Genomic DNA, 10856 nt, shown 5'->3' with positions numbered 1-10856 from the left:
TTTCATAGATGTTTTATATAGGTGGGTAGATTTGATAGATGTATTATAAAAGTGGGTATTAAAAACCATTTGCCCTTAATTATTAATATTGAAAAACAAATCTCATACCTCCTGCAATTAATATATTACTTTTTTTTTTTTTTGATCGGGCAAAGTCATGTGCATGGAAAAAAAAGTTTTTTAGGTTTTTTTTTTTGATCGGGCAATTAATATATTACCCTTTATTACTTCTTTCTCCTATATCATATGCATGGAAAAAAAAGTATAGAATATTGGAAAATGCAAAATGATAATGAGATGAGAGAAAAGTTAACTTAAATATAAGTGAAAAAGTCTTATAATAAAAATAAAATTAAAAACCTAAATTATCTTATAAAAAATGGAGGAAGTATACACGAGAAGACGCGTTACTGTCCACGCTTGATTGCTATCCCCTTGATTTAAAGCAAATCTAGTACTACTCGTATTTTTAAAAATCAATGATAATTCTGAAGAAATCTATAAGGTTTATTGTGAATTATTTGCATGATTTATTTTTAATTCAATTTAATAAAATAATTATCTTTTAGTTGATGGCGAATTCATAACCTCAATTATTTCAGCGGTAAAATTGCATAATTTCCATGGTAAATTGATGGCGTTAGCGGTTCAAGTCATACAAAAGTTTGTAGAAAAATTGAGAACATTGAATTTGATATAATTGTCCAAAAGTTATACTAGTATAGTATTTAATCATTTAAAAATTTGCACGGCAATAGAGCCTTGCTCTAGTGGTAAAGTTGAGGTGGCCAAAGATTTTCCTTTTTGAGAGGAGCATTTGTCCAATCATATTTGGAATGATCCTCTGAATTTTATGGCAGAACTTCCAACTTCTTCTTGCATTTGCGCTTAATAATATTGTTATTTTGTTTAAAAAAATTATATCAAGATATAGTAAGAAGCCGTTATGGAAGGTTTTGTTAGAAGATACATAAAGCACCAAAAAGTAAATCCAAAGTCAATTAAGGGCAAATGTTATGTAGAAGCAACTTGAGAGGACCAATCAAAATTAATTATTGGGTGCTCACAAGTGCTAAAAAGAAATTTATAAACTTAAGTTCTACAACATCCTATTATTAAAATATTGCACACATTTGACATATGGGTTTTTATATAGAAGAAATTCTTTTGTCGTAAAGAGACTTTTAATTTATAAAAAAATTCTTAAGCATGGTCACTTTATTATGTGAAATTGAACGATCGATGATTTCCACTCGACAACAGCTAATGCCTCGTTTTTAACTATATAGAAACCGAGGCAGTTGGATATCCGATCCTGATTTATTATTTTATTGAAATGGCAAAAATAAAATCATATTTTTTTTTCTTAAAAATCATAAATAGTCATTTTATAACTGACTCTATGACATGACTGTGGAAACGGTCAAATTTATCCAAAATTATCACAAAATTTTCAAATATATTCCGTATTAATTATAAATTTTGATTAATTAAGTAATTATTTAAATTATGGAAAACTATGCAAATTTATGTTGGATAAATTTTGTGTATCTGAAAGCCTAGTGGAATTATCGCGAATTTGATGTGGACTTACAAAATATATACAAAAATTCTTGAAATGGAATTATTACAACGATGACAGCTTTTTAACGATCCTATTCAGTTTTCAAGTAGCGAAAAGATATTCAAATTTAGATTTGTACGATTCTCATAATTTGAGAATTAATTTATCAAAATTGATAGTCCAAAGATGGATTTTAAAAACGGTGATAATTTGTAATATTTTAATTATTATAGCCTAATTATAATATACTACAAAACATTGTAAATGAAACAGTAAAAGAAGTAATGGATATTCATTCCATGCGTGGAAAGCAAGGGAGAAAAAAGAAAGGGTGGAAAGAGACAGAATGTGACGGTGCATCCTATACACCAATACACACACAATCTATATATATATCTTGCAACTTTCTTCCTAGTTCCTATCTAATGCTTGCAACTTTCTTCAAATATATATGTATATGAATACCAATAAAAAAAAATGTCAATGTATTTGCAAGAACATCCCCCTCTTTGACTTGACTTTCAATTTCCTCAGGTAAGATTTTCCATTCATTTATTTCTGATTTTTAGCTTTTCAATAGTTACTATTTTTGGTTTTTATATATGTTAGTTTGTTTCTTCTTATTTTACCCTTAAAAAAATATGCATTGTAGGATTACTCATTTCCTAATTATTTTTATAACAGTGTGCTTCAACAATTTGATTAACCGTGGGTGTTAATAATAATACGTATAAGTCATGTTTAAAAGATTTTTGAATCTATGGTGTATGTTTTCAACAAGTTTGCATATGCCCTTACACAAATATTTCTATTTATGTATACTTTCTTTCTAAGTTCTTCATCCAACTAAGAGACTTAATTTAATTGAACCTAAGATATAGTTTGGCTACGTGTCTTCATGTTATAAGGTAAATAAATAATAAGCACCATATAAATAGCTAGAGACCTATTTTTGTTTTATTATTTTTGTTTTTTTAAGCGGCCCTATAGTGGCATCATATTAGTAGCTAGGTACTGCATAAAGAATATATAACAAATTTAATGGGGACCTTAATTTTCTTTTATTTTATATTTTATTGTCCCATGCAACTACAAGTTGATGTACAAAAGATAAAGATCATCACTTCTAGGCATAGGTCGTTGAAATATTTGCCAAGTAAATAAAGTAAAGTGTCGTTCTTGAGGGGGCAAAAGTGTCATTCAATTGGCTAATGTAAATTTAACTATTTGATTATATAGTATTTATTGTACTTACATACATAATATTTTTGTGGAATAGAATCTATATATACTAATTTACGATTATTCAATATATGATTTGACTTTGAAACTCAACTGGATATTATCATATATCTCTAAGGACACCGACAACTAAATTGCAAAAAAAAAAAAAATTAAAAATGGGTAAGACTTGAGAGACATAATGAAAAATATATATACATCAAGGCTTCCCATGAAGAGAGTGTAGTTAGACAATGTCAATTGATGATGATGGTGAGAGGAGAGTTGAACCATAAAGTTCACAAAATGTTTGTGAACTAAGGCGTTTAGTTTATGTTTTCTTGTTGTAAGTGGTGGTTTGACATGCTTTTGGTAAATGAAAAAATACTATTTCCCAAAAAATATATATATATATATATATATATATATATATACATCATGGAGTATTATTTTTTATTTTGTTACGCACATTATAAAGAATGTATATATAAATTAAAATTACCGGTTTATATTTATAACAACCATACATAGTACTCCCTCCGTCCCGCGAAGCATGACACGTTTGAGTTCGGCACGGGAATTAAGGAATTGTAGATTAGTGTTTTAAGTGTGTAATTAATAAAGTATAAAATTGATAAAGTAGGAGAGAGAAGGTAATAAAAGTGATAAAGTAGGTGAGAGAATATAATAAAGGTGATAAAGTAGGAGAGAGAATGTAATAATTATTGACAAAAAAGGAAACGTGTCATGCTTCGTGGGACAACCCAAAATGGAAAGTGTGTCATGCTTCGCGGGACGGAGGGAGTACATATATGTTCATATCCTCGTTTCATAATTTATGTGTCATGCTATTAAATTTATTAGTTTAATCATAGATGTAATAAAAGTAAAATTATACAATTTAATAAACCACCTTAATTGACATTATTAGAATTTTTAATAATTAATATTTGCACAATTAAATTTAAAAAATTGAAAAAACAATTAATGATGGAACACGAGTGAAACACTTAAATAACATAAATGATTCCAAGTGAGTATATGTAATGTCATTATCACCATATATACACACAAATACTTACATTTTTGTGAGGAAATATAATGTTTTCTACATCTATTAAATTCCAAGTTTAAGTTGAGATACATCCATCAATGTCTAATAAAGACTTGGTATAGACCAAAGAAGTCGGTCAAATATATATAGCCCCAACTAAAGAATAACAAAATATTAGAGGCTCAAATTATTAAAATACAAAAAAGAAGTGCAATAAAGTATCATTAGAGAATGATTTTTGGATTAGTTAAGGTTACACTTTTGTTTTGGTTAGCTTTAGATTCCCCTCATTATTTTCTCTAAATCCAAAATTCACCCCAGATTGAATATGCCAATTGCCAAGAACACCCTGCTCACTCCCAAATCTCATCTCTCTCTCTCTCTCTCTCTCTCTCTCACACACACACACACACACATACACACACACACACACTCTTCTTCTCTCTCTCTTAATTCTCGCAGCAAACCCCTCCAGCATTGTTCATATTTCTGTTCCTAAATTAGATGGGCTGCTGTATTGCGGCGTCTGACATTCAAAAAAGAAGAAGAAACAACGAAAAGGAAATCTTGAAGCAAAAAAGGTGGAATCTTTTGCAGACCCATCATGCATTCTTGAGCTACAGTGGGATCTCTTGATCTTTCTTGCAGATGAAAATGCGAGGGCTCTTCTGGGTAAGTCTGTTTTTTTCTGCGGGAATCAAAATGTGAGGGGCGTATAAAATTTCACGCATTACTGTGTGTTTGTATGTGTATTCTTGAATTTGTGATGATGGTGGCTGCTGTTTCCGGAGCAGCTTCGACAACCGCCCCCCAAAACCCCAAAACTACCGCTTCCCACCACGAGCACGGCCGAAGGCCGCCATTGCTGCCCTCTGAAAAGGATAACAGCAATGGGATTTCGAACAACCCTAAAAAGCCCAAATCAAGAATTGTGTCTTCTAGATACATGTCCCCTTCAACTTCCACCTCCACTTCAAATTCCTCTTCACTCTCCTCTTCCTCGTCTTCTTCTAGAAGGTTCCCCTCGCCTGTGGTTTCAAGAAACTCCACCCCTTTGCCGAATGCGCCTTCTTTAACCTCTAAGAGGTCGGTTTCTGTAGACAGGAGGCGGCAGGGGGTTTCCAGGCCTTTAACACCTGATTTTGATCCCAAAAATGGTAATGTTTCAGCTGCCACTAAGCTTCTTGTGACCTCAACTAGGAGTTTGTCTGTTTCATTTCAAGGGGAGGCGTTTTCGCTGCCCATTAGTAAGACTAAGGTGGCCCCTCCTTCCCCTAATTTGACTAGTGTGAGGAAGGGGACTCCGGAGAGGAGGAGGAGTAGTACTCCATCGAGAGGGAAGGCCGACATTGTAGATAGTTGTAAGCTTGCTGATCAGCATAGGTGGCCAGCTAGGCATCGATTGATGAATCCCCTTTCGAGGAGTTTGGAATGTAGTGGCAATGTTGAGGATAGGAGTTCCCTAAGTGGGTCTGTGAGTGCAGTTCGATCACTGCAGCACTCAATGATTGATGAGCGGAGGCCTTCACTTGATGGTAGGGCATGTCTTGATTTGGGCCACCCTGAGCTTCCAAATGTGGTTCAGCGATCCCCTTATGGAAATTCAGTTAATAATGAGGTGCTGATGCCATGTGACCTCACCACGTCTGATTCGGATAGTGTCTCATCTGGTAGCACTTCAGGAATTCAAGAATGTGGCCGGGCTTCCCAAAGGCAAAATGGGCCTCGTGGGATTTTTGCTTCAGCTAAATTTTGGCAAGAAACTAACAGCCGACTTAGGAGACTGCAGGATCCTGGCTCCCCTTTGTCTACAAGTCCTGGCTCTAAGCTGATTGTACCGCCTAAATTGAAAAAGTATAGTGGTAACGGTTCAATTTTATCATCCCCAAGAACAATGTCTTCTCCTATTCGTGGTGGTGTTAGGGCTGCATCTCCTAGCAAGCTTATGACACCTGTGGGATCGTCTCCATCGAGGGGGCATAGTCCATCTCGCATCAGAAATGCTGTTAGCACCATTAACAACAATTTCACTGACACACCCTCGGTTCTTAGTTTTGCTGTTGATGTACAGAGAGGGAAAGTTGGGGAGAGCAAAATCTTAGATGCTCATTTTTTGAGACTTTTATACAATCGGCACTTGCAGTGGCGCTTTGTAAATGCTAGGACTGAAGCAGTCTTGCTTGTACAGAAACGCAGTGCAGAGGTCAGAATCTTCTTCTTATACTTCTCCTAATATTTTGTTTCATCCAAAGATGCCCTTTTGTTTTGAATATACTATATGATATATATGGTTTAGTTTATGAAATGACAATAGGAATGATAAATTTGGAAAGATGGTGTCTCTTAAGCTCTTAATAGGCACATGGAACAACAAGAGATTAATGAACTGTTTAATTCTTTCTATTATGCACTTGCCAACAATTGTAGGGCATATAGATGGGCTCTCTATTATTTTACTGGTTTGAAATCATATACGGTTAAGTAGTAAAATATCAAGAGGAAAAGAATAATTGTTAGTCAAACTTACTTTATTTACATGTGCTCCTCTATAGGCTGTAATGAGAAACAGACTAGTTTAGAATCTTTACAATACATGTCTATTAGGAATCTGACACTTCTAGAAATGTGAAAAATGCAACACAGTTAAAATTAACTAGATAAAGGATGCCATAGCTTAAAATGTGGAATGTTACATTCTGTGGGTTCTATCCTTGTTTCGGATTTCAAATCTTTGGACTAGTGCTATATGTGAATGTTCATATGCTGGCTTGGACATGTTGCCTTATGAGGCTTCAGTTTAATCAAATGGCTGCCAGAAATGTGGAAAGCTAGAAAAGGGCATAACAAGATAATTCTGGTGTTAGGTTAGAGAAGAATGATCAAGTTATGACAAATCCTATGCAATTGAAATGCCAAGTAGTTTTAAGGCCTGTGTTCTTTGAGGTTTTGAGTGTTTTCCTTCAGTTATAGGGTAAAGCATATCTAGTACCTATGAGTGTAATGGATCCCCACCTTTTTTGTCTAAAGGCCATATAATTGTGAAAAGGTACAACCGCACATATTCGTAAAAGAAAGATAAAAAGTATTCTGGTCGTATACTCATAAGTTTAGCTGATAAAAACTCAAAAAATTCCTTAACTGCCCATTCGAATATATTTTGAATGATTTTATCAGGCTTAAATGGTGCAACACTATTATTTCTTGTATTGGCTTCATTTCTTCTTTGCAAGGCAAGCTTAACCAACTGAGTAACTGAAGCCAGATGAAATGGGTTTGTTTTAGAGGTCTAGATTAGAGTTCCCCAGATTTTTGTGATTTTTCAATTCTTGCAAGCAAAATATTTTGTTCAGTCATAGCAACTACCACTATATACTTGATGTGATTTTCTTTCTATGTGGTTATGATTATATATTTTAATCAATAATCATGATGTTGGTCCTCTTTGGGTGAGAAGAGGAACATATATCCTCCTACAAGATAGTTTTGCCTTTTCTGGTTTTATTTTCTTTTTCTGACTGTAACACTGTTTCTGTGGGTTGTTATTGACAACCTCCAAATTTATCACTACGAACCCAATTCACCCTCCTTTTTTTCTTTTCTTGTATCACTTCCGGTAGCCTCATCAGCAGCCACCCAGCACCATTGGGACCCCTTCTCCACTCACCCATATCCCTCTAAATTCACTTGTGCCCTGCTCTCAACACAGACTCACACACAAGTTGCCGCATATTGCCATCTTATATCTTTGATCATTTTATGGTGACAACATTCACCTTTAGTTATACCATTGCAAACTAGTAGAGATATACTCCCTCCGTCCCACTCTAATAGGCTTGTTTTCCATTTTAAGTAAAAAATGTGTACTTAATTGGTGTGGACCACACCACTTTTCCACCACTTTCCTACTAAAAAGTAAGTTTTCTTAATCTCCGTGCCCAAAAGAAATGAGCCTATTGGAGTGGGACGGAGGGAGTAATAATTAGGCAATCATCATTCCTTCAATCCTCAATGCTGAAGAGGTCTACGTGGGCAAGTGCCAAGATATGGACGGCCCATGGAAGAGTCCACACTGTCCAATTCATAAGATACCAAAAAGTTCCCCATCTATATAGGTTGTGGGGGATAGAATACAATGCTCCTCATTCCACTTCCTGGTGTGGTAGGATTCTTGAACTGACTTGTACAGTAGGAATTCATCCACCCTTCGCCACTTATTTTCTGTAGGGGAAATGGGACCTCTAGCTCTTTTAACCTCTATTTTGTGTTCTACTAGAAGTAGTTCAGAGACTGTTTGGGGTGAGCGGCCACAAGGTATCGCATTTGAATTGTCAAGTGTTCATCTTTTAACTCAGAATATGCCATGCAAATAGTATCTGGGTGATGGTATTGTCATTGATGTTACGCTGTGAAGAATTATAACGAGTGTAATTAGTTCAAATGAAAATAGCACGTACTAGTTAAATTGAAGTCTGACAACCAGTAGATGTATATGTTACTTGACACTCTTTCTGGAGAAGATATACGTATGAAGGGCACTACCAGCTTTTGCATGTAGTGCTTATTGTTTAATTGTCTGACCTAGGTTCTCGATGCTATAGTCTAGTGTTTCCTTGCAGACATTTCTTTCAGTAAGTATATTGATACAACTTTGATGCGGGAACTAAATACGTTAAGAAATTAATTATCACGTGGTCATTTTCCTCCTTTATGATCTGTGTTGAAAATTAATTTTGGGTTGTCTAGACTTGACATGTTCGAACTCTGGGGCTCCTGAGTGCATAAATTTAGTTTTGCCAAGCTAGTCTGTGAAATTATTGCTTGCCTCTGAAATTCATTCACTGGAATCCTCTGACTCACCAGAAGAATCTGTGGAACGCATGGATAACAAGCTCAGATCTACGTGATACTGTCGCCAAAAGAAGACACAGATTGCAGTTGCTAAGGCAAAAGTTGAAACTAGCTTCCATTTTAAAAAAACAAGTAAGCTCTATCTACTGTTTCCACTTCTGTGACGTTTATTGATCATTATCATGTTGTAGCTGTGTAGTTATATTACACGTCAACCCTGATTTCTATCAAATTTATGTCTCCGTTGGCATTAAAAACCCCTAAAAATGGTTTTCAGTTACCGAAAGACAGTAAGCAGCTAATGGTATTATGCTTCACTGCAGTTTTATTGAACTTCTCTGTCCATTCGTATTGCAATTCCTGAATGGTTTTGTTTTCAACATGTAAAGGTTTTGTTTTTGTTTTGTGTTATTTAGATGACATTTCTGGAAGATTGGGCATCTTTGGACGAAAACCACTTGATTTCTGTGGTTGGAGCTATTGAAGCTTTGAAGGCTAGCACTCTTCGTCTTCCAGTTGTCGGAGGAGCCACCGTATGTAACCGAGTTTCTTGTCTTTAGTGAGTAAAAAGCTTTTGCAGTGGTAATCATATCACAATATAAATTTTTGGCAGGGCGATGTCCAAAGCTTGCAGAAAGCTATTGGTTCAGCTGTTGAAGTTATGCAAGCAATGGCATCCTCAGTATATTTGCTTCTCCCAACGGTAATCTCTTAAATCACTACTCATGCATCGTTCAACAAGTGACGAACAAGTTTTCACATTTTTGTGCGCTCTCAGGTCGAGGAAGTGAGTTCTTTAGTGAGTGAACTTGCGAAAGTAACGAAAAAGGAGAGAGCTTTGCTTGAGCAATGCACAGACTACATTTCCCTTTTAGAAGCCATGCAGGTATGTATATCCTTTTTGTCTCCTAACCCTAATCCCGAATAGTCATCACCGTCGTTATTCCTTTATAATTTGGCTAACATTACAGGTTAAAGAAAGTAATCTAAGAACACACCTAGTACAGTGTAACCGTGTACGAAGAGCATGTCCGAAGACGGGTAGAAGTGATTGTATCTGACTGTGTGTTGTACGTGCTAACTGTAACACTGGTGACCTAGTGGAGGCGGCAGAATTCGAGGTAAATGAGACGGGCCAGACAACTAATCTTCGACTTCTTCATTTCGCATTTTTTGGTAACATATGTTTCGCCTGTCCTTACCTCATCACAGGTATCTAATATTACAGTTTTATCTCACTAACTAGCTAGTGCACGCTCTCTCTTTCTCTCTCTCTCATGGAGAATGTGGAGAAATTGTTGTATATATATAGTGTAATATTCTAACCGTGTATCGTCGTTAAGAAATTCTTGCTAAGTCCGAATTGTATATGCTGTCTTTCTGGTGTATGGAGTAGTTTGTGTGTGTGTTTGGGGGGGGGGGGGGGGGGGATTGAAATATGCTAGTTGTATTTGTATTGTTGAAGATGTATTCACACACAAGGTTATGCATGTATTGTGTAAGTGTTTACACTTGCTAATGTGTGTAACTACTTACACCTAAAAATCTAATGATCTAATTGCATCAATATTTAATCAATTTCTCTCTCCTCTTTATACTCATTTTTTTTCCAATCCAACTACATTTATTTTTGGTGGTTTATTAATGCTCATCCAACCACAACATTTCATATTATTATTTTGTTTTATTGAATGAATAAAATAATATTAATTGTAATAAAAATAATTAAAACAAGCTATTATTATTATTATTGCAAACGATATGGAAAATGTAATCTCGGGGTGATTTAAATTTTGGAATGGTAAAAAGAATTATTGCCTTGATTGATAGCCAGCCCATCATAGCCTCATCCGTCAATCCGTCATAGGTAAAAGAGAGATACAATAAATGCCATACGTAGAGAAAATGAGATAATTTTAAGTTGTGTTAAAATATAGTGAATTTGTTAGAGAATGAAGAAACACGGATTTTTTTTTTTATTTTTGTTTTTGAATATATTAGGTAAAAGACATAGTAATTTTATGCAAAAATTTAAATAAAATCTATATGACAATAGGAAGGAGACAAGTTTCTCCATCTCATTGGTAAAGAGTGACCTTAATTGGTCTCATTTTTTTATGTGGTCGACCAGGTTTCATTGCTTTCCTTTCATTTTCTTTTTTCAATAAA

At 34.8% G+C, this 10856-nt stretch overlaps 1 protein-coding gene across 2 annotated transcripts; it reads left to right on the top strand.

Moving 5' to 3' along the window:
* Window positions 1-1996: 1996 nt before the first annotated feature.
* Window positions 1997-10055, top strand: LOC131005278 (QWRF motif-containing protein 2). Of its 2 annotated transcripts, XM_057932174.1 has the most exons (7): window positions 1997-2098; window positions 4344-6042; window positions 8700-8819; window positions 9104-9220; window positions 9301-9390; window positions 9466-9573; window positions 9659-10055. In XM_057932174.1, the coding sequence occupies exons 2-7, from the start codon at window positions 4585-4587 to the stop codon at window positions 9746-9748; spliced, it is 1983 nt and encodes a 660-aa protein (XP_057788157.1). In that variant the 5' UTR covers window positions 1997-2098; window positions 4344-4584; the 3' UTR covers window positions 9749-10055. The 2 variants fall into 2 exon arrangements, with proteins under 2 accessions (XP_057788157.1, XP_057788158.1); XM_057932175.1 differs by lacking the exon at window positions 1997-2098 and having other exon boundaries at window positions 3644-6042.
* The last annotated feature ends 801 nt before the right edge of the window (window positions 10056-10856 follow it).

This window comes from Salvia miltiorrhiza, chromosome 1, assembly GCF_028751815.1.
Source record: "Salvia miltiorrhiza cultivar Shanhuang (shh) chromosome 1, IMPLAD_Smil_shh, whole genome shotgun sequence".
NCBI lineage: Eukaryota > Viridiplantae > Streptophyta > Magnoliopsida > Lamiales > Lamiaceae > Salvia > Salvia miltiorrhiza.
The sequence above is the reverse complement of the archived record's forward strand: the minus strand, read 5'-3'. Positions and strand labels throughout refer to the sequence as shown.

Excerpts from the sequence above, each read along its gene's own strand:
- LOC131005278 (XM_057932174.1), top strand. The coding sequence starts at position 4,585 with ATGTGTATTCTTGAATTTGTGATGATGGTGGCTGCTGTTTCCGGAGCA. Across the intron at positions 6,043-8,699 it reads TACAGAAACGCAGTGCAGAG|AAGAATCTGTGGAACGCATG; the intron begins GTCAGAATCTTC and ends CTGACTCACCAG. Across the intron at positions 8,820-9,103 it reads CTTCCATTTTAAAAAAACAA|ATGACATTTCTGGAAGATTG; the intron begins GTAAGCTCTATC and ends TGTGTTATTTAG.